Below are 27,233 nucleotides of genomic sequence, written 5' to 3'. Positions count from 1 at the left end.
CCCAGCAGGGAGGTGGCAGTTCTGGTCCTTACTGAGGAAGACAGAGGCAAAGAAGTTATTAAATATGTTGGCTTTGTCATCTGGCGTGACAACCAGATTCCCCGTCTTGTCCTGTAAGGGCCCCACATTTCCTGGGGCCTTATTTCTACTCCCTATGTACTTAAAAAAGGACTTCTTGTTGTCCTTAATCCACCACTGAAGCAGAATCAGCACTGGGCTGAACAACAGCTGCTCTTTAACAGCCCATGGGACCTTGACCAACCTGTCAGGATAGGAAATGGAGAACAGTGAATTTGCTGGAATGATGTAGAATCTACTCAAGCTGGAATTTAGCTAGGACAGTCACACACACTGCTGTGGGAGGAGACCTTTAATCACCTTAGTTTAATTACCAATGCACTGGTCAAGATCTTTGTTTAAATTCTACCCATTGGATGGCAGCTCTAGAGGCACATTGCACGTGACATGCTGATGAGGCACTAGCTCAGAAAAAAGCTAGGCACTTAATCCCTAGCTCCACTTGATGCAGGATGCTGGTGTTCCTCGCCAATGCTAAAGTTCAGTATCAGGTAACTGGAATGGATGGCAGCAGGACTGTCTAGAGACACATTCCTGGAAGTGTCAGCAACTCTGCAAACAATGAGCATAAGCAAGAAACAAGAGTTACCTTCATCAACTGGCTGATTATCCTCCCAGCTCTTGATATAGTCATCCTGGGGAACAAGAAAGAGAGGGGGAGAGAGGGAGAACAGCTTAGTCAATGGAAATACCAAATGTGAGAATCGATGTTCAGAACTACAAGCCTGATGATCAGTGATTAAAGATAACACTGGCCTGAAGAGGTAACAATAATGCTTCACTGACAACTGGGGCTTGGAGGACAGTCACACTGACACTTGCAAAGACAATTTAAAGGTTCCTATTATATATATTTATTATTTCCTTCAGGATTGCTAGAGAAGTGAAAACAGCCAATCATTGTTCAAGTAGGCCCTATGGGGAATTCCCTTTGCCCAGCACAGCTGTAGCAGTGTACCTTCACCTTGGGATACGTCTATAGGGCATGGTGTAGTCCCAGACTGATACACCCCCAGTAGTCTTCAGTGACTTAACTTGGGCACCAGGAGCAGTAAACAGCTGTTACACAGAGATCTGTCTAGGTGAAGCACCATGCTATCGGCTTCCAGTACCCATGCTAGCTCATTCAGACATAGCTTAGGTCTCTCTGCATGACACAGCGTTGTGCTGTGTAGATATACCCCAGCTGGGGCCTCTGGTGCATTCAAGTCCTGGCTATCGTAAATGCTGGCACAGCTGTGCGAATGTCAGTGCGCTGCTCAGTCAGTACCTACCCACATTATTAAAGGTGCTGAGCAAATTACATTTCTTGGGAAAGGAAAACACATGTCTTTTGTCTCCGACTCCCTGATCTTGAAAAGCAATTGATCATTCCTGGTGACTCAGCACTGAAGTCCCTCAAGCCACTCCAGCCCCGATGGCCACCTTTGTCTGCTCCAAGCAACAAGGCTGAAGCAGGATACTACTCTAGCCAGTGCTGTTCTTTTTAAGGCAAAGAAGCAGTGAGTGAAGGATACAACTAGAGGTGCAGTAAAAACGCGGAAGTGTAAGAGCTGCGACTTTATTGGCGGGCCCAAAATTTACATGTTGCAGGTGGGAAACTGAGCTCACTTGCCCAAGTCAAAACAGGGAGTCCAAGTCCCTGCCCCCTGCTCAGGCAGCCTGACAACCACTTCCGCTGTCACACTGTGCAGGACTTAAACCCACAAGCCTCCTTTGTTTGTGGAGTCGCCAGATTTGGAAAGCTACCAACAGTTAGCAGCACTAGCATAATCAGTGACGCTGCTCTCCTTGAAAATGTTTTTCAAGGCAGAATCAAATGCAGGAAACAACAACAAAGAGCAGAAGCAGATGGAGGGGTTCAACAGTTAATGACTCCATGCTATAGGGAAAGGGGCCACCATTGCTGTGCAGTGCCAGTGCTGGATCCGTTCAGGTTTCTCCTTGGGGTTCTCTTACCTGTGCTACCCCCAAACAAACACTGTTGCTATGCTCTGGGATGCACCTTTATGGTTTGTCACTTGCTGCTTAGGCCTATTAAGAATAGTGCTGATGTAAGAAGAACAGGGTCTTCCTTGCTTTTTGTACAGTGCCAAGCACGGTGTCAATGTACAAGTGACATCAACAGATGATAATATCATGTGCATATCAATTAGAATACTACTACCAGTACTACTCCATGTGTATCATTATATAACAACCACCTCCCTGACAGGTATTTGCTAAGTCCTTCAGTGGTACCTGCTTTTTGCTGACAGTTGCACAGGCAATTTCTTGGGGAGAAATTGTACACAGGGCTAGCACAAGGCCTATACAGCACTGCAATTCCACTTCAGTGGTCCTTTGCATAAGGATAAATCTTCCTTTTGTGCATGAACAAAGGCATGTGTGTATGGGCACAGATACATATGCAAAAGCAACCACAGTCACATACCTGCTCCTCTTGGCCATACTTTATGCAGCATGCAACTGTTCAAGTCAACTCCTGCTAAGCCAGGGGGAGTGGTCAAGGATGAAAGAACAGAAAGGATAACACAGATGCCCTGTAAAATTAAATGGAACCAGATTCAAAAATCAATATTCACTCACCTCCACCTCCTGGGAATGCAGGCCGCAGCAGAAGAGTAGGTAAAAAAAAAAAAGGTGGGGGGGTGAGGGGGAGAGAGAAGAGAACACACATGAAATAAAGACACAGCTAGGGCTCTGGCTGCAGAAGTGAGCCAGATTTGTGATCAAACAGACTATTTCTTTGTTTAAATTCCCTGAAATGTCAGAATTAATTTCCTCTAAGTGATGTGTTTTTATAAAGACTCCCCCAATGCATCTTTCCTGCTTTCCCAATTTGCATTCATTAAATCATACTACTGTCACAATGGCAACAATGAAATTAGATTGCGGGGACAAAACTCAAGATGAATGCTGATCATTCAGTGCTTTATTTAAGCAGCAGCACCTCTTCCAAGACATTCTGGTTACCTCTGGGAGCAGAAGCAACTGTGTCTTGGCAGGTCTGTGTCATGTTTGGTGCACTTTAATTCACAGTAATTCTTATACAGCTTTCAACTGGGCTGTAATAAGTAACATTCAACAAGCCAAATTTAAGGTCCTTGCTGACAACAGAATCTTGACTTCCTTCCTGTTCTGCCAGCTTCCTAACACACTCTAGAGGCAAATATTTTAGACCCTAGGAAAGGGGACATTATATTTAGGAATGACCAGTAACCTATTCTAAGTTGCTTTGTCAGGGATTTAAACCAAACTACTGCCACCGTAGCATTACTTGGCTCCTGGTAAAATGAATGTCCCCATTCCTTTGGTCCCAGCTGTTCTCTTCAGCTCAATGTCCACATCCAGTGTTAATCTTCCTGTCTGACACATCCAAAAGCCTTGTGGGTGTTTATCAGCCACACCACATGCTGTATCAGCAGCAGCAGCAGCTGCAGTTCAGGAGAAGAGCTGTGTCCTATTCAGGTTTCACAGTTATACTAAATGGACTCTTGCCATGACAAAGCCTTCATTTCTGTGCAATGGATTTGGGGAATACCACATACGCTGATAGCATCCAGATAAGAGACTCGTGCTGGAAGAGATTCCACAAATACATCTGAATAGGGGGGGAAAAAGAAGCTGTGATGAGACAGCAGTCTTTGAAAGTCACTCATTGGCAACATAGATTCATAGATGTTAGGGTCAGAAGGAACCTCAATAGATCGAGTCCAATCCCCTGCATAGGTAGGAAAGAGTGCTGGGTTCAGATGACCCCAGCCAGATGCCCATCCAACCTCCTCTTGAAGACCCCCAGGGTAGGGGACAGCACCACCTCCCGTGGGAGCCCATTCCAGATTTTGGCCACTCTGCCTGCGAAAAAGTTCCTCCTAATGTCCAGTCTAAATCTGCTCTCTGCTAGCTTATGGCCATTATTTCTTGTGACCCCCAGGGGCACCTTGATGAGTAGAGCCTCACCAATTGCCTTCTGCACCCCCATCTTGTTCTCTAGGTACAGATGTCTGACTGCACTTTGTAAAAGAAATCAGGGGCTTGCCAGTCTGACCCACCTTGACACAGCTACATTCTTAGCGGACACTGGGCCCATTTTATAGGGACATCACATAAAAACTTCCTAGATTGGCCTCATTGTGTGATGCTGTTGGTTCCTTCAAGAATATTGCAGTATCAATGGGGGCTTCCCACTGCTGTTTCCAGGGGCCAGCACCAGAGCTCCGAGTGCCCCAGGCCATCTTTTATCCCTGCCAGCCTGCAGCCAACAAGTGCTTTGCTTTCCCTACATTCTGCTGCTGCTCTGTTCTCCACATGCCTTTCCTGCTTTTAGAAGGTCAGTACATTGTGGCTGGATCTGACAGGACCCAACATCAAATTCAGGTGTTGTGCTTTGCAAATGCACTAAATGCCTGTATTAGAGACCTTTCAATTAACTGAAAAATCCTTTAACCCTCTGGCTATTACTCTGCTAGCAGAGTATCTGCATATTCACATTGGCTCCCTTTTCATTTCTCAATAGGTTATACGCTGAAATTAAGGCCACCTCAGTGTCTAACATACATGAACCCCCCCCCCCCCGTGCCCCCCAGGCCCACTCCTGTCACCCTTCCTCTCCCACACAAGCTCACACACAGTTCTGAGTGAACGTGCACAGAAGCACATGCTATCTGCCACAACTCTCCTTCCCTCATCTTTCTAATGAGACCTGAGCTGTTGGTTCAGTCAGCCTTTCTGACACAGGTACTGTTTCTCAGTCTAGGCCCCAGTCCTGAGATGACAGAATTTTTATTTTCTGAACGAGTCAAAAAGTGGATTACAGGGACATCCATGCAAGGATGGTGTCCCTGTAAGGACATCAGCATGCTGTCTTCTGGATGAATGGGTGGAGGGGTCCCATATCAGGAAAGTCTTAACAACAGCAGTGTCTGTCCAATGAAGGCACAAACAGGGAAATGCCCTCTCTCAGGGCAATCGCTCTCTCTGCTTAGTATCTAACAGAACCTCTCTGTTCCTTCTTGTGGGACTCCCTCACAAGTCTGCAAGCACCTCTGATGACTCAATCCTGTTCCTTTCCCTTTGTTTTCCTTCCCTTCCTGGCTGAGTCTCAAACCACTTCCTCCTGGTGCTGGCAGGTTTCAGTACAGCTGGAGCCTCAGAATAAGAGAAATGGGCTGATGCTGCCATGCCCCAGCCAGGCTCAAAGGCATTGTGTGTCCCATCTGGCACTGGCGCTCTTTGTGGGGACAGCGATTCAGAGCAAGGCCAGAACAAAACAAATGTATTTTCTATTGAACACCCACTCAGGACTTCCAGCCCTGTCCACTCCCACCATCGTCGCTTTCAATGGCCCCAATCAGCCAAGCACGCAAAGCAGAACAAACAAGCTCCCTCTTCCTGAAGGAAATGGCACGTCGTCCAACCTGGCATGCTGCCACCCTGCAGCAGCTCTGCCAGTCCCACCAATGGGGGCTTCCGCAGTGGCAGTGGCTCGCTGCACTATGGAGCCAAAAGCCACTTGCGAGTTATTGGCTGAAGCGGGATGTGTAACAGCTCTTGGAAAGACTCCCATTGAGGAAGGGAGTTTGGCTCTAGGCTGGGGATGAGCATTCCCCTACACTGGACATAGGGAGGAGGATGCGGCAAAGGGCAAGCTGGGGTTATCTGTGCCACTGCTATGGCTGCCACACTGTATGGGTGATGCAAGGCAAACGCTGACCTCAAGACTGGTGTCAGTGCACCATGTTACCATGGGGAAGACGCTCAGAAAACCCTCTTAGGCCATTTGATTGTCAAGTCAGAGGATTCAAGGCTAGCAAGAATGAACTCTCCCAACCCAGGAAAGCACCTTTGCTCCCCTGAAAACAAGCCAATCAGGGCATGGGACAAGAAGATCCCAGTGCTCCCTGCAGCTTCATACAAGGGGTTGCCCGCAGCATGGGAGGAGGTTTTCCTTTCCTGTGAAATGCAATGGATTCTGATGGACCAGCAGGGCCAACCCTGCATGGACTTCTGTAAGAAACCACAAACACCCCTGCCTGTCAAACCTTGTTCTGCACCAGACTTACTGACATGACGCAAGGAGAAAAAGCAAGAGCAGAGAGGGGCAGAGCCTGCCATCAGCTGAATGGGAGGGGAAAAGCATGCTCAGTCTTTGGGTCATGGAAAAAAAAAGTCCACGATTTGCTGAAGTACCCTCTGGATGGGCACTGTGGGGTGGCAAGTTTCTTCTGCGAGGTAGGCTGGACATTAACAAATGTCCAACCTACCTCACAACCCCTTGTGCTTGGACACAAGTTATACAGGGGCACCTCTATGGATTTCAGTGGTGTTATTTCCTCCCCCTGATATCTTTCTCCACTTAGGCTGCTGCACCCCTGCTGCAAGTGCCTTCTTCCAGACACTGCCACACACTGAGAGGGGCCCTCCAGCACTTCTCTTGGTCACTGATTCTCCATCTTCACCCATTTCTCCATCCCTCCCCCCCACACACACACACTTCAACATAACTCTCTCCATTTGCTATAGCAATTGCTTCTCTTTGCAGGTCTGCTATTTAACTCTGCAAACAGCCTGGAGAAGCATTTTGCATGGAAGATGCTATAAATACACAATAAAGCAGTAATGTACTATACATGCACATTAGAGAGTCCCCAAACCCAGTCTCTTTCAAACCACCATTAAGCTCCTGGCTGCAGGGAATTTAATCAGTCCCTGCCTGGTGCTTGTGGGGGTTTATTTTCAGACCATTTGAGTTTATTTAAATAAAACAGATGTGTCAGCACTTTTGTGTGTGTCACGTTCTGTAGACAGGAGGAGACAGGGGAGAAAATGAGAAGATTGTTGACAGTGTAGGACACTGGAGACAGCAGCTCCCTCAGGAGCTAAAATGCATGGAGAGGAGACTGTGCCTGACCTTGCATTATCACAGGGAAGTGTAGCACTAGCATAAGGGCTAGGGGAAGGATGCTGGGAGTGCTCAACATTTCTCCAAGCCTCAAGTCTGCCAGTTTCCCCCTCAGGCCACAGAATATTGCCAGGAGGCAGGCAGAGAAAAGACTAGAAGGGTGATATTTAGAGAAACACTGTGAATGTCTAGGCCTTAAAAATAACCTCCTTGATGACTGCTCTGCAGCTGAAGCCTCTTATCGCAACCCCAGGGAAGTTCTGTTCAAGAACAAAAACCAAACTGGATTTCTCCACTAGACATGTTTGAATACAGCAAGAAGATACCCTACCTATGCTCTCTCTACTGTAAATAAAGTGGGGCCAAGAGAATGATGCCCCTCAGTGTGGGAAGAAGGATGCTGTTAGGATGAGACCTAGAGGTGAAGAGAGAAGGGGAAGAGACCAAACAAGAGAAGCAGGAAGGAGAATAAACAAGTTCTTCACTGGGAAAAGGTGGACGTCCCTCCTCAGTAGCCCAGGGCAGGGCATACATCTTCCCAGACAGTTGGGTGGGGCATCCTGTCTGCACATATCTGGCACAGAACAGTTGCTAACCCCATGTACCAGCTTCCAAGTGGGGACAGATTTTATGGTATGCAATTTATCTACCAGTATTAACATATGGATGCAGATAGGTAAACACCCATTAGCTGTCCCTCACTCCCTCATTCCTTACCCCTGTCCTGCCATGGACAGGACAAGGGGCTGCTCTTCAGGACCTGCACGGCTAGCCATTTTCCTGGTGGTTTTGGACACAGCAATAGCAGCAGCTGCCACTCTCTCATGGGGTAATGGGAGAGCCTTTGAGAAAGAGAACCCCTAGCACAGGGGGTAGGCAACCCCCAGCATGCATGCCAGAGCATGGCACGTGAATGCATTTTGCTTTGCATTTTCACCTCAGGGAAGGGGCTATGGCTGCACTGCTACAACAAGGATCGGGCCCCTCACGGCTCCCCCGCCACCTGCCCCAGCATGCCAACTTCTTACCAGTCAAGATTGTAGGAGTTTTTGGCACTCTGCTCAAAAATATTGCTGTGACTCCTGCCCTATCAGGACCTGGGGCAAACTGGCCTTTTGCTTCCTCTCTCAAATCATCTCCTTTAGTAGTACATGTGACAGAGCCAGCTCAAACCAGAAGTTCCAATCTTAAAGTTTGCTAATAGGGGGAAAGGCCCCAGAGCGGAAGCTAAAGGCTCTGGCTATTTGGAGCATCCCTTTCCCTAAGTGCTCAGTAAGCTTCTGTGTTGATCCCTGCATCTCTTCCAGCCAAAGTGACTACCAGCTTTCCTCTGTCCAGCACAGCTAAGGAGCTGTCCAGCTGGATACCTGCTGAAGAGCAGCACCAGGGCAGAACGGGAGATTTCTGGAGGTTGAGTTTGCAGACACTGTCTTCTGGTCAGAAAGGCTCAGGCCTGGCAACAGAAAGAGGGAATGGAATGGTTCCTAGCAGATGCCCACTGCTGTAGCTGACTGCAACAGACTCTTTACTCCCCCAAGATGAGTTGCGTTTTGCTATTCAACAGAAGCAAGCAGCAGACAGAGCAGGTGACAGAGAGCCAGTGCTGCAGCATCACATGAAAGCAGCTACTTGCTCCCATCCATTCCATTTTGTAGTATTGATCCAAGACCATCTCTCCATCACTGCTACTTCTCTCTACAGCTGCCCAGTGACAGGGGTGGACTACACTCACTAGTTCAGTGCTTCGTGAGCATTTATCAGTATATTAGCTGTCTTGAGCCCTGATTGGTACTTAACTGCCTGATTGTACTTCCTAAAGATGCCCTGTATTGCCTTTCCAGTGGCCTTAAATTTGGGCCCCTTGGTGCCAGAACATGCACTTAGGATTCCCAGAGTCCTTAAGACAAAAGTTCAGTCAAACCAAGTAGCAGGGTCAAGACAGACCCTGTCACTTCTCAGTCACTACTTTAAATCCAAGCCAGATCAGCAGTACGCAGAGGTGAGCAGCTGCTGCCCAGTGATGATTAATGGCTTGACTGAAATGACCTTGTGGCCCCACTCAAGCTTCAGATTCAGCCCTCCATATCTGAAGCTGGCATCCTCAGCAGCAAGATGGAACCTCAGGTAGCAGCGGTCCCTGGCTCTCAGCCGGGGGTAAGAGTGGGTGACTCAGTATAAACCAGTGTGGGTGGCTTGCCTTGCCTAGTCTGTGGAGGAACAGAAGGTCTGTATCTACATCAGCTTGGATTTTGTTTAAAAGAGTCTTGGGGGAGAGTGCACTGAGAAGGAGCAGGGAAGCAAGTTTTATGCCCACTCTCCAAGTTCATGCTCTTCTCATGATGGAAATAAAAGGTTAAAAAAGGATCAATCAATATCAAAATGTTTAAAGGAGCAAGAATAGATGAAGAAAGAGAGTAGCATGCAGGACCATTCAGCTGCTTCTACCTGGGTCCCTTTTTTTCCTGGAAGAACACAGGCACCACTCTCCTTTCTTCCTCCAACCCATTGCTACTGGTTGAGACTTGCTCAGAAAAGGGGAGATTTGGCCAAGTTTTTGGATAAAGCTTGATATGTGTGAACAGGAACATCCAAAACCCCCCTGCACTCCACCCCAAGAAAGGTCCATTTCTAATACTTCCTTGCCTCCTTGCAGATAACAATGCTGTTTTCTTTCAAGTCACCCATCTGCCGGTTTGTGCCTTGATTTAACATAACAAGAAAACCCACACACAATTCATGCTCCCATGCATACTCCCACTTCTTAAGGTCAAATGACTATTTCCATTATCCTCATTTTAAATCAAGCAAATGCTGACTTCTTGGGATTCTTTGCATTTCATAAGACACTTATTGCCATTTCCAAAAACAATGAGTAATGACAATTAGAGAAGCAGAGAAGCACAGCCCCTTGCTGCCTCATTTTCAACCCCGAAACGCTTGGCTTTAAAACGACTCATGCAGTTACTGGTTTTATGACTTGGATAGCTACAGGTGCAGAGGACACTGGTCTGCAGTCTCACTGGGCTTGCTCTGACAGTGGATCTCATTTTCCCAGATTGTTACTGTTCTTCCTACAGCCCTTTTGGTGTCTCCTGCTGTAATTCTGTTTCTCCTCTTGCTGACATTGCAGACCTCCTTCCTGGAGAGGATGCCAACCCCTTGATGCAGCCTAATATAGACAAGGTTATCATGCAGCACTGTGAGCCTCCATGAGGCATTATTAGCCTCTGGTTATATAACATCCGCAAGAGGATGGGGATGGCTGACAATCCCAGCAGTAGCAGCATTCACATTTGGTAGCTGCTACTCTAGACTTTTGCTGTCAAAATTCCCGAGATGGATAAGTGCCTGGCAGTAAAGCAATTTCCCCTTGCTCGGAAGCCAAAGGGCTGGTGGAGCTGATATGGAAACACAGTTCTTTGTAGATGCCAAGGCCTTTCATGCTACACCTGACATTGCTAGAGCACCTTTCATCCCACAGGACCTTAAAGTGCTTCATAGATCACATACAAGGAGATGTCTTCACCCACCACTGAAATGCAGCCTCCACTCAGATGGAAATTTGCCATCTGAGTGGTGGTGATGCTCTCCCCTACCTTGGGGGTCTTGAAGAGGAGGCTAGACATGCACCTGTCTGGGGCTGTCTGACCCCAGCACTCTTTCCTGCCCAGGGCAGGGGGTCAGACTCGATGATCCGAGGTCCCTTCCTACCCAAACATCTATGAATCTATGCCAGCCATACTGCTTCAGCAGCACCACACAAGTATTTATACTTTTAGCTGCTTTTCTTGCTCTTTCAGAAATGGGAAGAGAGGATGGAAAAGAAATGGCAGTAGGTGCAATCTAAACACCTGTGTAAGATCTGAAACCAGGGCACTAGAATCTGCAGTGGAGTCATGGTGTTCTCATGACATTCTTGTTTAAGGAAGTTGTTGAGCTTTTTATTTTAATTCCAGATGATTTACAGTTCTGAGGCGGCAAAAAGTGATCCTGCAGAAACAAGGGAGCTAACCCCAGTCCCTGTCAGGATAAATGGTCCGGAGCTGAAGTGGAACATTTACATTTTAAGTTGAAATCAAAGATTCATTTATTATGATGCTGACTAAGACTGCAGAGAAATCAGCTGCTGCAGTGTGCCAGTAAAGAACAGCTCTGTATCAACACACCACTGCTCAGTCACAAGGAGCTGCCTGCCTTTGATGTACTCATTTCTCATGTTCTCAAGTCGAAACAAACACTCCTAAAACCAAACCTGCTGTCACCATCTCACTGGGGCCTATGAGACGGACAGAAGGAAAATGCTGCAGAGAAAGGGAGGGCTGGCAAAATGTAGTGGAGTCTGTTCGGCACCCTTCCCTTTACTTTTACAAGAGAAAAATGCCTGGCTGTTGATCTTGACTGTCAGCTAATTGCTGGAGACTCAAACGAATTCAGAAATGTAGTAAACGAACACAGACTTTTCACAGGAGAGACATTCAGACCAGTTCATGCCTGGTCTGACAGGATGGGAGTCTGGGCATATCCAAAACTCTTTGCTGGTGACTGACTACAGTACCTGGCTGCAGCACTGCATGCATCCCAACTAAATGCATCTCCTCTCCAGGTGTTCATAAGGGTGGGATGAAGGCAGCTGGCACAGGCACTGAGTGACTAAACTGTACCAAATCCTCAATGCAGCAGACTGAAAGAGTCAACTTAGAAATCAGATTGGGAGCTAGTTAACCCCCCAAAAAACTGAGAGTTTGCCAGCCAATAAGTTCCTATTAGATAGTTAGCCAGAGACCTCTTAGAAGGGCTTAAAATTTGGGTGCAGCATCTCATACCAGCAGTCCTGAACACTACCACTCCAGCATGTGCTTTACTGCTTCTCCACTCAAACAGTTTCAGACCCTCCCTGTCACAAAAGTAACAAGGGAACAGCTGCAGACTGAAGGGTGCAGTCAGCAATGGGATCATTTTTCTGGCTCAGGCCAGTTTCCAGTCACAACAGTTCAGTCTCGGCTGAAAGTCATTACCCACTTAGATTTGTTAGTAGCCTATTGGAACTAGGCTGGTTGACTCAGTCCAGTTTCTGATGGACAAGTGTACTCATTAGATAGATGGGATGAGATCACAACAGGCCCTAATTGGTACCTTTTCTGTAGGCTCAAAACAGATGCTTCAGACTCAGAGGTACTGCAGGTAACATTTCCAGCATAGGTCTGAGGCACACTGGGAATATGGGGATGTGTGAGGGCTGCCTGTACTACTGCAACCTGCATTCCAACTTTATCAGTAAAGAACGCAGGGGTCCCAACATTTTTAAACAACTGATTTAGTCTCAGACCTTTGCCATACCCAGCAATAACTGCTGATGCCTGTCAACCGGTTATGTGCACTGCACCCTTTACTGGATGCTGGGCTGCTCCCAGCCAGATGCATCATGGCAAAATAGGGTTTGTACCAGTCCCTTAAGGATCTGAATGCACAGGGCTGATGGGATGAAATCAGTAGCAATGCAAGTCCCAGCACAGGTCATCATTCAGGTTGGGACTCAGGAGCACCATTCACAGAAAACTTAAGTTACCAGTTCTGCTAGGACACATCTACTATCAATCCAGCACCTTCACACAAACAAGATTCACTTTAAACCCATGCACACATTGGAACAAGCTACTGATTATGCTGGGCTTGATAGTATTCACAGGTTCAGTGAATAAGGGCATCTGATGGCCTACTGACTTGTATGCACTTGAAAAGTCAAGAGAGAGCAGGACAGAGGTGATAATAGGTACATTCTATTTATTTCATTAACCTCTATCCCCAGCTCCACCCTACATTAGCTAACAATGCTGATATACTGTGCAGGCTCCAAAAGACACTGATAAAACCTGGTGTAAACCTTTTAGCTGCATTATAGTAGCTTCAGTACAACTTTTACTGTGTTAAATTTAAGTTAGCTTACATGAAACCAAGGGAAGTATGGTAAAAGGAACTGAATCCCAGGCAAGAGAAATTTCTTTAAAAGACTAGCCAGTCTTAGGATATCAACTCCTGATTAAAGGTTAAAGTCACTGTGTTCCAGCTCAACCATCATTACACAAAGAAGTCACTTTCTAACTGTATTTGGTGACACTTATATTGAATAATGATGTAAAACTTTGTTTGAGGGGGATAAAAAGGGGCTCAGTAATCTGAGATGGGTTCCTATGGTTTCCCTGGCATCCTTCACTGAGTTTCAAATGCCCCTTAAAACTTTACTCTCCAAATCTGGGTAATACCTCCCTACAGCTAAACCACCTGTTAGAAATTCTTAAGATTTTAAGATGTAAGGCTGCGTATTTATGCTTGGGTCATAAATGTATATCTAGATAGGTACTGTGTTCTTCTTTACTTGCCAGCAATATTCATAATTGGAGAATTCTAATAAAGTTTGCTTTTGCAGTCACTTCATGGGAGGACTCATTTTGTATAAAACAGGGGCTGTCAAAATTAGAGTAGATTTAAATCCCTAAATCTACTCCAGAAGTCAACACAGGGCTCTTTCCAGGTCAGGTTCCTTAAGTCTCAGTCTAAGGTGCCACACCTCTCTAAACTGGTACAACTGACAACTTTCTTGACCGACAGGGCTGGCACCGTGGCATCTGGTCATCCATGCTCTCCATTACTGAGCTCGTGACCTAGAAAACACTTGGTTATTCTGACCTCTTGGAGGAGCTATGGCAGAAATCTCCTTGATGGACCAATGACTTACCTTCCAAAGAACAAGAAAACTATGCCAATGGCAAGGGAGAGGACAGTGAGGTACAGTAACATGCAATGTGGAATGGGTAGGGCTCTGAGCAGCAGATACTGTTTTCAGGCTGACTCCTGCTGGCATGTTCAGGAAAAGACCTTTCAGAAATTCTGTCAAGCTCTGTGTAGGAGGAGAGCTGACAGCTTATTAACTCTGACATGCAGAGTGCTCCTGGAACAGCACATTCCACCTGAGCTCCTCAGTGAAAGGGATATTTGGAAAGAGAGGAGCAAAGGAAAGATGAGAAGAAAAGAGAATAAGGAAAATGAAGAGAGGAGGGAAAAGGGAAGGAGAGAAAATAAGGAAAACACCTACTTGTCTGCTCTACCTTTCCCTGGTACTAGAGTAAAAAACAAATGGAGATAAAGAAAACCACCCTGCTTCTGGAGACCCAGCGCAAACCAAGCACAGAAGCCAGAGCTCCACACTCCCTCTCATGGAGGAGAGCCATTCCCTGGGCTGCAGCCTGAGCTGTGCTCTCTGCCGGACAGAGGTCACTCAGCTGTGCATATCCATAACAGCAGGACTCAGGCCCATTAGCCAAAATAGGACTATACTGATGAGAAGCAAGGTGCCCTGTGCAGTCTCATTACTCTGTGATCCCCAGACACATCGAACCCTCTCCTCTTTTCCCATTAGAGGTGAGTAGAAATGGAAGCAGGAGAGAGAAGCAGACATTTCAGCCCAAGCAGAGCACTTGATAATGGCTCTAACATACAGTAAATGTCACCATGTGCTGCCTGAGAATAGGACCTGTTTTCCCAAGTGGAGACGACACGACAGCAATATCTTTTAAAATGAGACTCTCAGCAGTGCAGTGGGCTGTGCTGACACATCACGTGCTTCATCTTCTAGCTGGTGAAAAACATTTAGCATCGCCAACGGGCCCAACTGCAGAGGGCCCGAGCAGCTACAGCTCCCATTTGTTTCTACTGGAGGTGGCAGAAGGGAAGAGAGGTCCCCACCAGGTCTATGGAAATCAAGCCCAATGGACTCCCAGCTCTCTGGCTGGGGTCCCTCTGTATGATCTCCCTACATACCATATCCCTTTTAACAGCAGCTGTTCAAGGATCAGCACAAGGACCTGCCAGGTGTAAAACACGGGCAGCTGGCACTTAGAGTGCAAGGCTTAGTGGGGCCTTGGTGAAGGGAAGGAGCTAAAGAAATTTAATTTGTGTTGGGGTGTTGATTGTAGCTATGTTGGCCTAAGGCAGGAGAAGGCAATTATTGTGGCTGGAGAGCTGCTTAATGAAATTAGTTGAGCTTCGAAAGGTCACATCAGTAGCTCCACCCTTTGACAGTTGCCCCATGGTCACCATCTTGGGACCTGAAGTCCTATTTCTAACCCCTGACCTTTGCCACCTGAAGTCCCTCCCCTTGTCCCTTGGAAATACTCCTTTTGGGAGGGGGGTGGGGGATTGCCATGAAAAAAAAACAAACCATACACTAGAAGTCAAGCATTTTAATTTTATTACAAAAAATATTTTTGTGATGATTTGTGTTTGCATACTGTATATAGAGCTGACTGCACAATAACTAAAAAAATAAAGTCTTAGTTTGGTATATTGTGTGTGGAGGGTGTAGGTATGGTTGGGTGTGGGGGGGCAATAGGCTATGCTGGAGAGGTATATATGTGGGCAGGTTGTGGGGGCAGGGTGCGAGTGTGTGGGGAGGGGAGCCAAGGGCAGGGGCTCCCCTCCACTTTCACTGGAGTCTTGGGATCTGTGTGGCAGAGAGTGGCGAAGGCAGCTGGCTTCAGCACATGGAGCTGCCCTCTGGTGGCGTATGAGTGTGGGAGTTGTACATGCATGGCAGGGAGCCCCGGCAATCAAGGTGGCCCAGCTGGGCTGCGCTCCTCACCCCCATGCGCAGCACTGGCTAGAGCCACACGCTGCCAGGAAGCAGCGCCTACACTGGGCACAAGCCCCCTGAGTGCCCTGCCTGCTGTAGCTGCCTGTGGAGGCTGTGCACCATGGGGAGATTGTGAAGGAGGGCCCCCATGCTCTCCCCACCCTCCCTCACACCCACACCTTCCTACCTGAGCTCCGCGCTACCACTGCCCACCTGAGCGCAGACCCTGCACTACCACTGGCCCCATGCTCTATGCTCCTGCACAGCTACAGCTTCCCTGCGGCCCCTGCCTCCGCCTCCACCCCCCCCCTACTTCCCTACCTGCTGCCCAGAGCGAGCAGGACACCAGGTAAGCCAAGCAGATCCGCTGGCAGTTGCAGCAGCGACAGTAGCAGCCCCACACAAAAGCTGCACGCTGGCTGGGCCAGGCCTTTTTACCCATGAGGTAGGAGTGAGGTGCAATAGGGTATGTTGGTGGGGGGCACTGGCAACAAGTAGGGGGTGCATGCAGGTGCATGTGCACCCCCTGCAAAAAGTACTGCCGGTGATGCCTGCGGGCGGTCCCCGATCGCTGCTGGCCGCTGCCGACGGCATCTGTGGCTGGTTGCTGCTCGCCACCCCTCCTCCCCATCCCACTGCGGCCGCTTGTGGGAACTCCCCGCTCACCACCGCCACACCCCTGCTGCCAATACTGCCACTGCTGCCTGCGGGCAAATGCCATGCCCCCCCAGTATCCAGGGGCACGTGGCGTTCATGGTGAGGGGGGTGTATAGTGGGTGCCTCATTCCCACCCTTGTGAGCAGAAGGGCTGGGTGGGGTACAATTAACTGGTGGGCACCGCAGGCCAGATGGAAGTGCCTGGTGGGCCAGATCTACCCATGGGCCATATTTTGCCTGCCCCTGATCTAAGGACAGATAGCACATTTACCCAAAGAACTTTGTCTGCCTATTATTAGACCAGCTAAATAGTTGGAAAAATTGTTCTTTGCAAGTTTTCAGGCACACACCCCCTGTGTGTGCCTGAAAATTCAATAATTTTGAATTCTAATCCTGTTCTCTGAAATGCTTGAACCCTCCACCTGCAAATTTAATAAAACACATTCTCTACTCCATCATCCAAAGCATTAATGAAAATATTGAATAGAAGTGCACCCAAGGGAGACCCCTGCAGAACTCCACTGAGTATATCCTTCCAGTCTGAGACTAGGTCACCAAGGTACCATGTTCAATGCTCAAAGAATACTTTCCAACCAGTTGTGTCCACACCATGCAGTAGCAAAATCTAAACCATATTTCCCTAACTTGCTTATAAGAAAGCATTGTGAAAGTATCTAAATCCTTACTTAAGGTGCAGTATCTCTAGTGCTCCTTCCCTACACACCAGGCCTGCTGCCCTGTCATAAAAGGATATTGGGTTACTTATATGAGGGCTGTCCAAATAGCAATATGTGGGCTGTATGCAGCCCCCAAGGGGTTACATTGCAGCCACCAGGCTCCCATTTGGCTGCTGCTCCCCACAACTGCTCCAGCTCAGCATCAGCCAGGAGCTCCAGGCTCCCCCTCCCTCTGGTTTTCCTTTTCTGTCCCTGCCCCAGGTGACAGGGTGGTTCACTACAGCTTTGCCTGCAGTGCCAAGGGAGCCTGCAGCCCAGGGTGACTGGAAACTAAGGGTGAGTCAGGGTGCCCAAGCAATAACAGGAGGGGCCCAGAGTGCAGCAAGGAAGCAGTAGCAGGGAATGCAGAATGCAGGGGGGTGGGGAGCACAAAGTGCAGCAGGAAGCACAGTGTAGCAGGAAGTTGCAGGGAGTGTGGCGATGTGTGGCAACAGGGGGGCATGTAGGGCCCACAGTCCCCACTGGTGTGGCCCAAGGGGTGTGCAGCCCCCACCCACTTGCTGCTATTTGGATAGCCCTGACTTAGACAATTTGGGGTCCTAGAGATGTGCAGGGAGCCAGCTCCAGTGTGCTGGAAATCCAGCGCATCGGAGCAGACTTGAATAATCAAGTCTGCTGGAGCATGGAAATAAAACGTGCTCCAGCTGACTCTGGCGTCACGTGTATCAGCATTCCCATGCTGAAAAATGGCAACGGAGCACTTTGAAATAAAGCTTGTTCAATGAGGTTTAATTCAAAGTGCCCTACCGCCATTTTTCAGCGTGGGGGATGCTGATACATGTGACACTCAGGTGCTTTTAATTAGCACAGCTCACTAATTAAACAGCTCCCTCCCCCATGCCTCCCCAAGCACATGTAAAAATGCCAGCTTTGTTCTTAACAAGCTGGCTGTAACACATCACCTTGTAATCTTCTAATTCCTTACATAATGATGTTAGATTCTTTGTTCCAGGATCTTTCCAGGGCTCCAGTTAGACCAATTGGTCTGTAACTGCCAGTCTTCCTTTTCCACCTCTACAAAGAAAAGGTACTATGTATCAGGGGTGTACTCGGTAGCCGTGGACACAGCGGGACAGCCGTCCATCTTCAGCTCCCTCTGTGCAAAAATGAAGTTTATTTCCTATCTAGGGGGACTTTTTACCATTTTGTACCATCTATACATTTCCCAGATCCTGACGAAGGGACTCTGATCCCAAAAGCTTGCAGAAAAGGACATTTTTCTTGCGATTTCCTAGCTGGTCTAATAAGAGGTATAGTTTTGGGACCAAGAGTTCTATTTTTGTAAGGTACTATGGATGCACGTTTCCAGATTTCTAGAACCTTACCCATCCTCTAGGAGTTCTCAAAGACAACAGTTAATAGCTCTGAGATTGCTCAGCCAAGTCTCAATGCTCAGGTGAATTTCATCGGGCCCAGCTCATTTGAAAACATCTACTTCTCTAGGCAGACTAACTTGTTCCTTTACTATTCTAGCCTGAGTTCATAGGGTCTTATCAAGGTTGCTAATTGTGTTAGCCAACTGTTCACAGTTAACCTTTTAGTGATAACAGAAGCGAAAAAAAAAAGATATTAAACACTCCAAACTTTTCAGTGTCATCTATTGTTAGGTTTCCCTTCCTACTGAGAAGTAGACCAGCTCTCCCCTTGGTCTTCCTTTTACTCCCAATGCACTTAATGTGTAACAAGAAAACATTGTGTCCCTTCCTAGTGGTATCTCATTTTGTGCCTTGATCTCAGATTTTGTCCCTACATGCTCATGCTGTTCTTTCACACTCATCTTCAGTAATCTGACCTAGTTTCCATTTTTTGTCAGATTTTTTGAGTTTCAGGTCACTGAAGCACTGAGGATTTAGCCAAACTGGTTTCTTGCTACACTTCCTATCTTTCTTTTTGTATTGATATAGTTCAAGCTTGTGCCCTAATCATTGTATCCTTTAAGAAACTGCCAGCTTTTTTTTTTTTTAACCTTTGACTTGCTTTCCAAAAGTGAGAGATAGAGCCCAGGTTTCCCCGAGTCCCAGTCTCATGTTCTGTTCTCAGTTTGATTCACCTAATTAATGTCTTGCAGGTTAATTGTGTGTGCCCATGAACCACACTAGCACAGAAAAGAATGAGAAGTCCAACACAAACAATGTCGGTAAGGTAGATTCAGAAACAAGTTATTCAGCGGTCTACTAATCACTAGGCTCAATGAGTTTTCAACAATCCCTCCATTTTTCCTTAAAAATCGAGAGGGGTTTTTGAGACAATTCACTGATGATTTGGTGTTTGTCGCTTCAAACTGTTGCTATGGAAATGAGCTAAGATACCATAAGCAGAGAATTACAGCTTCTCTGTAGTAACAAGGAAAAAAATGAAGAAATAATTATTCTGTTGTGTGCAAACCTTAGTAGACAGTAATTAGAAAAGCTAAGTGTAAAAAAGAAATGGAAAAATTGCCAGTTGTAAGATGTGGGTTTTGTTTATTTAAACTTTTTTTTTTAAATCTGCCCTCTCACTGATTTGTATTAGAAAATGTTTTATTTTGTAGCCTTTTGCTTCTCTAACCTAACAAGAATGGTTTTGTAACAAGATGCAGAACTGAGACCTGAGCACCCTGACTTCAATTTCCTGGGAAATTTTCCCCCTGACTGTGGGCAGACAACACTTTTCTCTGCCTTAGCTGTCTTTATAAAATAGGGATAACAAGACTTCCACTTCCCATTCTTAGTTTGTCTGGCTTAGCAGTGCCTACCAAAATTGGCCCCCTGATTTTAGTTTACTTGCTGCTACTGTACGATAAATAATAAATAAAATATTTTCAGTTTTCTGTAAGCCACCATGCTCACTGCTGTGTGCCTGGATGGGCCTTCTGCTGTGCAGGTTAGAGGTGTACTGGTCCTATTTTCTCCATCCTAGAATAGGAGACCAGGTTCTGTTTGCACTATGGACGCAGACACCTTAGTTTTTGGACTGAGGTAGCACCTCACATTGGCCAACAGTAACTTGCTCTAACCAGTCACAGGGTGATACAGACAATCTCAGTTGAGAGTCATGTCCTAGTCCGTCCTAGTGACAAAGACAGCAACTGTCACAAGGCCTCAAAAGCGAGTGGGATGCAGGGCAGGGAAAAAATAGGACAGGCACAAAAGGCATATTCCTTGGGAACAGGGCGAGGAGCAATAGCATGAAACAGGAACCTCAAATAGGATGTGCCAAAGCAGGAGCCATTTCAGAGAGCAAGCAACACATTGGACACTGTCAGAAATAACAGGCATAGGATGGGTCCCATTAAAAAACCATCATGTTAACAGCATTTCTGAGCCAGGCTGCGTTTCACTGAATAGAGAGTTCATTGTGAAGCAGTTAAACCCCAATGGAAAGAACCATGGTAAAAACCTCTCCATGAGTTCTAGACAATAATGTTCACGGTGGGAATGGAGGGGAAGCAATGCAGTGCAACTGGGATGGTACTTCAGCAGGGAAGCTGAAACCAAGTTTCCTTTCAAGGTGTGTGTGTGCACGGCTGTGCACAATTTAGTACAGTGCCGTGCACCAACTTATTAACAGCGTGCACCCACCCAGAGAGGAGCTGGGCTGCAGCGCAGCAAGGCAAGGCAGGGGCTGGTGCGGTCTCTTCTCACTCCTGGAGACAGGGGCTGGGGGCTGCTGCCAGGAAACTGCTTCACTCTCCAGACCCGAGGCCATGTGCCTCCTCACTCCTGGAGCAGGGACACATGTGGAGCTTGGCTTCCCCAGATCTCAGGTGCGTAGGGCAGAGCAGGATGATGCAGAACCTGGGTCTGCATCAGAGGAAAAGAAGCAGGCACAAGGAATCATTCCTAACCATGATGTAGTTTGGGGGTGCTGGTTACAGCTGTGTTGGTCTAAGGACATAGGCAGACAAGGTGCTTTGGGTAAATTATATCACATTTCCCCAAACCCCTTTGTCTAACCACGACATAAGATTTCTGCATCATGAATGGGGAGTCCCCATTACCGGCTCTGAGGAACTGCTCCGCTCCCCAGCCCCCAATTCTGTGCTTGGAGGATTATTGTAAAGTCCACTGCATGAGGATCCATTACATGAGGATTCTAGTCTATTACACTTAGCGTAGTCCAGATCCAAGCTTAGCAAAAGGGGGAGGTGGGACCGAAGCGATGCGCTCATGGACCACTACACCTTAGAGAGAACTTTGGCTGAAACCCATCGTGCTTCAAGCACTCCATCTACTCCAGCAGCTAGTCAAGCAGAAAGGTTTCCTTCACCCCTTCTTTCTCTCCAGCCTCATGCAAGGTTTGGGGTGGTTGAGGGGACGTGTGCTTGGAAAGAAGTGTGTGTGGGCAGGCAGCTGAAGGACTGTGAATAAGAATTAGTGATGATGATGACATATGGCAATTTGTTGAGCTGGGGGAGGGACAGAGAGATGCCAAGGAGGTCAGAGTTAAGTCTGCTCTTATCATCACTGCTAATGATCTGGAAGTGGGGAGTAACAACATGCTAATTAAATTTGTAGGCCATACTGAGCTGGGAGGGGTTGTAAACAGAGAAAAGACCGTTGCTGCTACTTTGGTGAAAAGTGATGTAGCATCACTTACATCTTCTGCTGGAGGATGGACTCAGACTGAAGGGTCTCTGGAATCTTGGACAACCACTACCTCGTAACCTGTTCCTAATGAGTCTCCTCTCCTGACTCCAGGCCCAAAACACTGGCCCAATCAGATCAAGAATCTACCTCCTCACCCCACTTCCTATCTTTCCTATAACTACACATCCCAGTTTTAGACATGTCTGAGTCTGTGATGGGCCCCCTGGCCTCTATAGCATAGCTAATTTCATACTTTTCCAACAGTGCCTGGGAATCTAAATAGCACAGTACCCAAGGTATGAAACCTCTAGAAAATTTCCCATTCCCACACACACACAATCTCTCAGGCCAGAGAAACCATATGTTCAAACCTCACCATATAAACCAAACACCTCAGTGTGCACAAGTCCAGCATACCCCAACATGCAATGAATATAAATGCTGGGGCATACATGAATTTAAATAAAGTTTGGAAGGGAGCTGCCCAAGACATAAGTAGTGAATTCTCCATACTGTATGCATCTACACTACACAGTTGTTACTGCGCTGTCATTTAGTATAAGCAGTCCTCAGATTTACAACACAATTGGTTCCTGAAAACCAGGTCTTAAGTTGAAATTGCAACTCAGAACCAATCTTCTCGTAAGAAACAATGTTATAAATGGGGGATTGATTCCTGAACCAAGGCCCAATACCCTATTTACACCAAAAATACCCCAGAATTTTGTACTCGATCAATTATAGATGAGTAATAGAGCTACATTAATATATTTATATTGTAAATAGCAATCATAATGATTTGGAAGGACTTCTTTGAGGTGACTTTGCTGGACTTTTTGAAAGGCTCCTGGTTGGACTTTTTGAAGGGTTCTTGGCTGGAGTCTTCTCAGGAGTCTTGGCTGCAGGTTTTTCTGGACTCTTGTCTGCTTTCTTAAAGAAAGTGTCCAAGGCAGTTTGGACAGATGTTCTCCAGGGAGACAAGTGACACAGCAAACTTGTTTGCTGGCGTGGTGTCGCATTGGATCAAGTGTTGTAAAGCCGAAACTGACGTCAGAAAGTTGAAGCAGGGTATCAATTTATAAATGTTGTAAGTGCGAAACGTTGTAAGTCAAGGACTGCCTGTACACTTCCTTTTGGAAGTACTAAATGACAGCACAGTAACAGCCATCACTGCGCCATCCTGAAAGTGCATTGTTATTTTTAGCTGCTACATCACCATAGTGATGCACTATAGCGAGGGAGCTCGTCACCATGGCGACATAGTGGTGGCATCACATATACGTGTACCACTGTGCACATTCTGAGATTGGGGAATTCTTGTCAGCAACCTCAACCTAGAGGGCGTTTGTACATAGTCTGTTTTGTCATCGAGTACTGGGCAGGAACAAACTTTATCTTCTGCTTCCCATGTCATCCCATCCTGATTAGCAAGTGTCTTGCATTAACCCACCACACTTAATCTACTTTGGCCCAGAGTCTCTCTGATGTCAGGCGGTTTTGTCTTGTTCTTCAATTATAGTTGGAAAAGGACCATCACAGTATGAAACTAGGAAGGGAAGAACAAAAACCCCAGAATTAAGTAAGGGTGGCAAGGACCCAAGAGCTCTTCTATCATTCTAGTCTCAGCTCTGGGGAAGGAAAAGGGCAGTGCAAGAGACCTCACTCCAGTACTGCTCCTGAGGTTCTCTATTTGCAAAAAGAACCAGGGAACAGAGGCAGATTCAGACAGAGGTTATCAGATTTTAAAAACTAAAAAGCAAACAAAGTAGTGCAGGGAGCGCAACCAGTTTTCTGAAAGAACTGATAGAATATCAGTTTGCAAATCTATATCATGCTGTCTCACCAAGCTCTGAGAGCAATGGCTATATATTCCTACAGTTTTGGGATGAAACTTCTACCAGTGAAATGCAACTGCCTCTGGCTGAGAATATGGTCACAGGCTAGCAATTCACAGCAATTCCACACACCAGTTTAGGACAGGGGGTTGCAATGTTTTGGAAAAGAAGGCCATTTTAATGGAGCTTAGCTCCAAGCACAGGACACTTCCAACTCAATTAACACCACTGCTCTCCTTGCTTCACCCCATCATGCCACCACTGTTTCTCTTTGACACCCAGTTGCCACCCAGGCAAAACCTCCTCTCCCCACCCACCACCAAAGCCCCCTCCCCAGCTCCATGGGCCAGATAAAATGGCTCCAGGGGTTATAAGTTGCTGACTCCTAGTTTAGGACACAAAGCAAAGGGAATTTAGGTAGAACCAATATAATTACCCAACTGGAATTTGGTGAGAACCTGAACCTGTTCAGCCCTCACAAGAGAAGGCTGAGGGGGGACCTGGTGACCGTCTATAAACTCACTAGGGGAGACCAGAAGGGTTTGGGAGAGACCTTGTTTCCCCTAGTGCCCCCTGGCATAACAAGGAATAATGGCCATAAGTTGTTGGAGAGTAGGTTTAGATTAGACATCCGTAAAAACTACTTCACTGTCAGGGCAGCTAGGATCTGGAACCAACTTCCAAGGGAAGTGGGGCTGGCTCCCACCCTGGGGGTCTTTAAGAAGAGGCTTGATGCCTACCTGGCTGGAGTCATTTGAGCCCAGTTTTTCTCCTGCCCAGGCAGGGGGTCAGACTTGAAGATCTACAAGGTCCCTTCCAACCCTACTTCTATGATTCTATGAGAAGGGCAGAATTAACATCCATGCCAATAATACACCAGAGGCTGCCAATACATCAGAACCAAAGAACGGCTAGGTTCACAGATGTATGTGCCATCCTAATGAAAGGAAATGTAGGAGCCTGGTACTATCTACTCCCATTCTGAGCTAGTAACTCAGTAAGAACCAGAAAGGAAGACCCATATAGCAAATCCCAAACACCACTTCCTATAGCTCCTGGGCCCATTTCAAAAGCCTCCCAGCCAGGTACTGACCAGACAAAATCTTTCTTAGACCTCGATTCTTTCATAAGCAGTGACCAGGTCACATGTGAACATGGCTGGATACTGATCCCTTTGCTCCCTTTGAATCTAACTATATAACAGTGGGTCAGTTCCTGTCCTACAGTACTCCTGGACAGGTTTCATAAGCAAGCACAGACTGATGCATTACTCAAAAAAGGAAAAGTCTCTCCTTGCAATCTTGAGCTGAAGGACCCAGACCCACCCACATTCTTACTACCCATTCCTAGGCCACATGATTGACAGGGCTTTGTTCCAGCAAACTATTAAATATTTAGTTTATTCTTAGCAAGGGAGTGGAAGAAGATGGAAATCAATGACTGGGAAAATATAATGCTGCCCTAGAGTCTAGAGCATTGTACAGACACAAAAAGGAAAAGGAAAAGGAAAGCGGGGAGGGGAGGAGGGGCAGGGAAGAAGAAAAAAAAAAATCTTTTTTCACTTCCCCAGAAGAATTTCACACTTGAGGCATGAATGTGCTGATCAGGCGCTGGCTCCCAGGAGTGGGCTGTTTGTTTGTTTTTGTAAATTGCATTCATAAGGTAAAAACATTTTATAAAATTGGATTCCTCTGCACCAGAGGCGTTTTTTTCCCTGCTGACAGCCTTCTTTCCAACTACCAGCTGACTGCTACTAATCTGGGCATTAAAATGGTTCACATTGAACGGGAGTCACCATGATTTCAGGCTCTTCAAAGGTAATTTAGAGTTGAAGAAAAGGGCCAGGTAGAAAACATGAGGGACTGGGGCTGCTTATCCAGAGAATGGGCACAGGCATCCAGCGGTGGCAGAAAGTGCCCAGTACGATGCCTCAGGCATGACTTGGTGGAACTGTCATGAGACCAAGGGGGCACCTATACACGAGCACAGAGGCTGGAATTCCAGCATGTCGGAGCAGACTCAATTAAGTCTGCTGGAGCATGGTAATTCCCACACTCCAGCAGCCTCCTGCATCTCATATATCAGCATCCCCATGCTTAAAAATGGTGACTTTGTCTAAAGTTCATCAAATGAGCTTATTAGTTTAAGTGTGGGGATGCTGATACAAGCTGTGGTGGCGCTTTAGTTAGAGAGGCTCTCTCGGTATATACAGCCTGATCTTAGAGAGGCAAACACAAGAGTGAGGACCAGCCTGCACAAGTCACCAGAATTGAAAAGGACCCCCCAGGTAATACTCTTTACCCAATCAGGGCTTTAGGACCCAACTGTCTCTGAGGAAGGGACTGACTTTTTGTTGTCCATTTGATGCCTAGCAGTGCTCTAGGCACAAGCACAGCGGAATGCATAAACTATATAAACAGACTGATGCCATATGCTGGGAGCTGCCTCTAATGATGCTGCAGTTATTGCGACCAAACTATTCACTATTCACTCGGTACATACAAAGAAAGTTAATTAGCTTAGTTGCCAGAAAGTGCACCCAGGAAAGAAAAGCTTTCCTGATACTTATTTCACGACATCAAGATGCAACAGAAGAACCTTGTTCCTAGATGCTCCAACTCAGATCCTTAGCTTAGAGCTCTTGAGAGTCCCTCAAAGACGGTGTTGAATGGAGATGGAGAGATGCGGTGGGTTAAAACTCCTGAAGTTAAATTTACCTAGAGTTTCTATCAAGCAATGTCAAACCTTTAGGTAACACACACATGCATGTAGACACTTGGTTGTTTTTTAAGTCCTCTTATTTTATATCATGCTTTGCCATACTACTGAAAGGCAACAGCATACTTGTTTTAAGCAGGTTGTTTTAGTTTGCTATACATCACAGATTCCTGAAGGAAAAGGCTCTCCATGCCTAAATCACATCAGTACTGCAAGGCATAAGTGACTGATACACAAGGTAATAGCCCAGGACCTGCATAAAAATGGAAGTCAGGGAGGCCTGAGTGGCACACTCAGAAAAGGGATGGGATTTATTATTAAAGAGAAACATTGGCATTAATGCTACATTAGGGCTCAGTTACATTAAAATAAACAGCCAAGAAACACAAAAGGGAATGACCCTTGGGGAAAGCTGAAGTGGCCACACTTCACATACTTGTATATAAAAATTCATATTAGTTTCTAGCAAGAGGTGTAGCTTCAGTATATTACACTTTGTGTCACTAAGTTAATACCATAAAACACGGTAAACTGTAGCATCTCGATTTATGTCAGCTCACTTTCTCCAATATTTAACTCTGCAGTTTCTCTCTCTCATTAATGTTATTTTAGCACATAAGTTATTCAGACTATCATATAAGAAGTCAGGTAACAAATTTATATAAACTGATCTATCCATCTATTGATACAATTTGCCTTGTTAAAAATCGTTCACCCAATAAATAGCACTAAGCAGGAAACAGTGAAAACAGAAAGGGCATTAGCCTGGGTCTGACACTGCCACTGATGTTCATCATCCCGGGGAAAAAAACTTGATGTTGGACAGCACAGACTTTTCCAACATGTTCAAGAACAGTTGGTTGTATTTCCCCTCATTTCCCTTTGAGATATGGCTCCACATCTAAATTCAAGTTCTCACTTGAGTTCCTTTAAACACTTGAGTTTTTGTGCATTCTGAAGCTATGGTAAACCAACCTAGCGCCATCAAGTCCAATAATGCTGTTCAGGTTTAAACCAGCTGAGGATCTGGCCCAAAGACTTCAGCAGACAGTTTTCTATGCAAAAACTTTTATGCACGGAAGTCATCCTCCCATAAACTATAATTACAAT

General features: G+C 46.5%; 1 protein-coding gene across 1 annotated transcript in view; it reads right to left on the bottom strand.

Moving 5' to 3' along the window:
- Positions 1 to 6,149, bottom strand: part of SPOCK2 (SPARC/osteonectin, cwcv and kazal like domains proteoglycan 2) — a 26,062-nt gene extending 19,913 nt beyond the window's left edge. Inside the window, exons 1-3 of the mRNA XM_019507727.1 lie at positions 6,144 to 6,149; positions 2,668 to 2,910; positions 668 to 713 (exon numbers count right to left, since the gene is read on the bottom strand). Of these exons, the coding sequence (XP_019363272.1) occupies positions 668 to 713; positions 2,668 to 2,910; positions 6,144 to 6,149 (295 nt within the window). The remainder of the gene's footprint in view (positions 1 to 667; positions 714 to 2,667; positions 2,911 to 6,143) is intronic.
- Between the last annotated feature and the right edge of the window lie 21,084 nt (positions 6,150 to 27,233).

This window comes from Gavialis gangeticus, unplaced genomic scaffold (assembly GCF_001723915.1).
Source record: "Gavialis gangeticus isolate Ggan-Ray unplaced genomic scaffold, GavGan_comp1, whole genome shotgun sequence".
NCBI classification, from domain to species: Eukaryota; Metazoa; Chordata; order Crocodylia; family Gavialidae; genus Gavialis; species Gavialis gangeticus.
The sequence above is the reverse complement of the archived record's forward strand: the minus strand, read 5'-3'. Positions and strand labels throughout refer to the sequence as shown.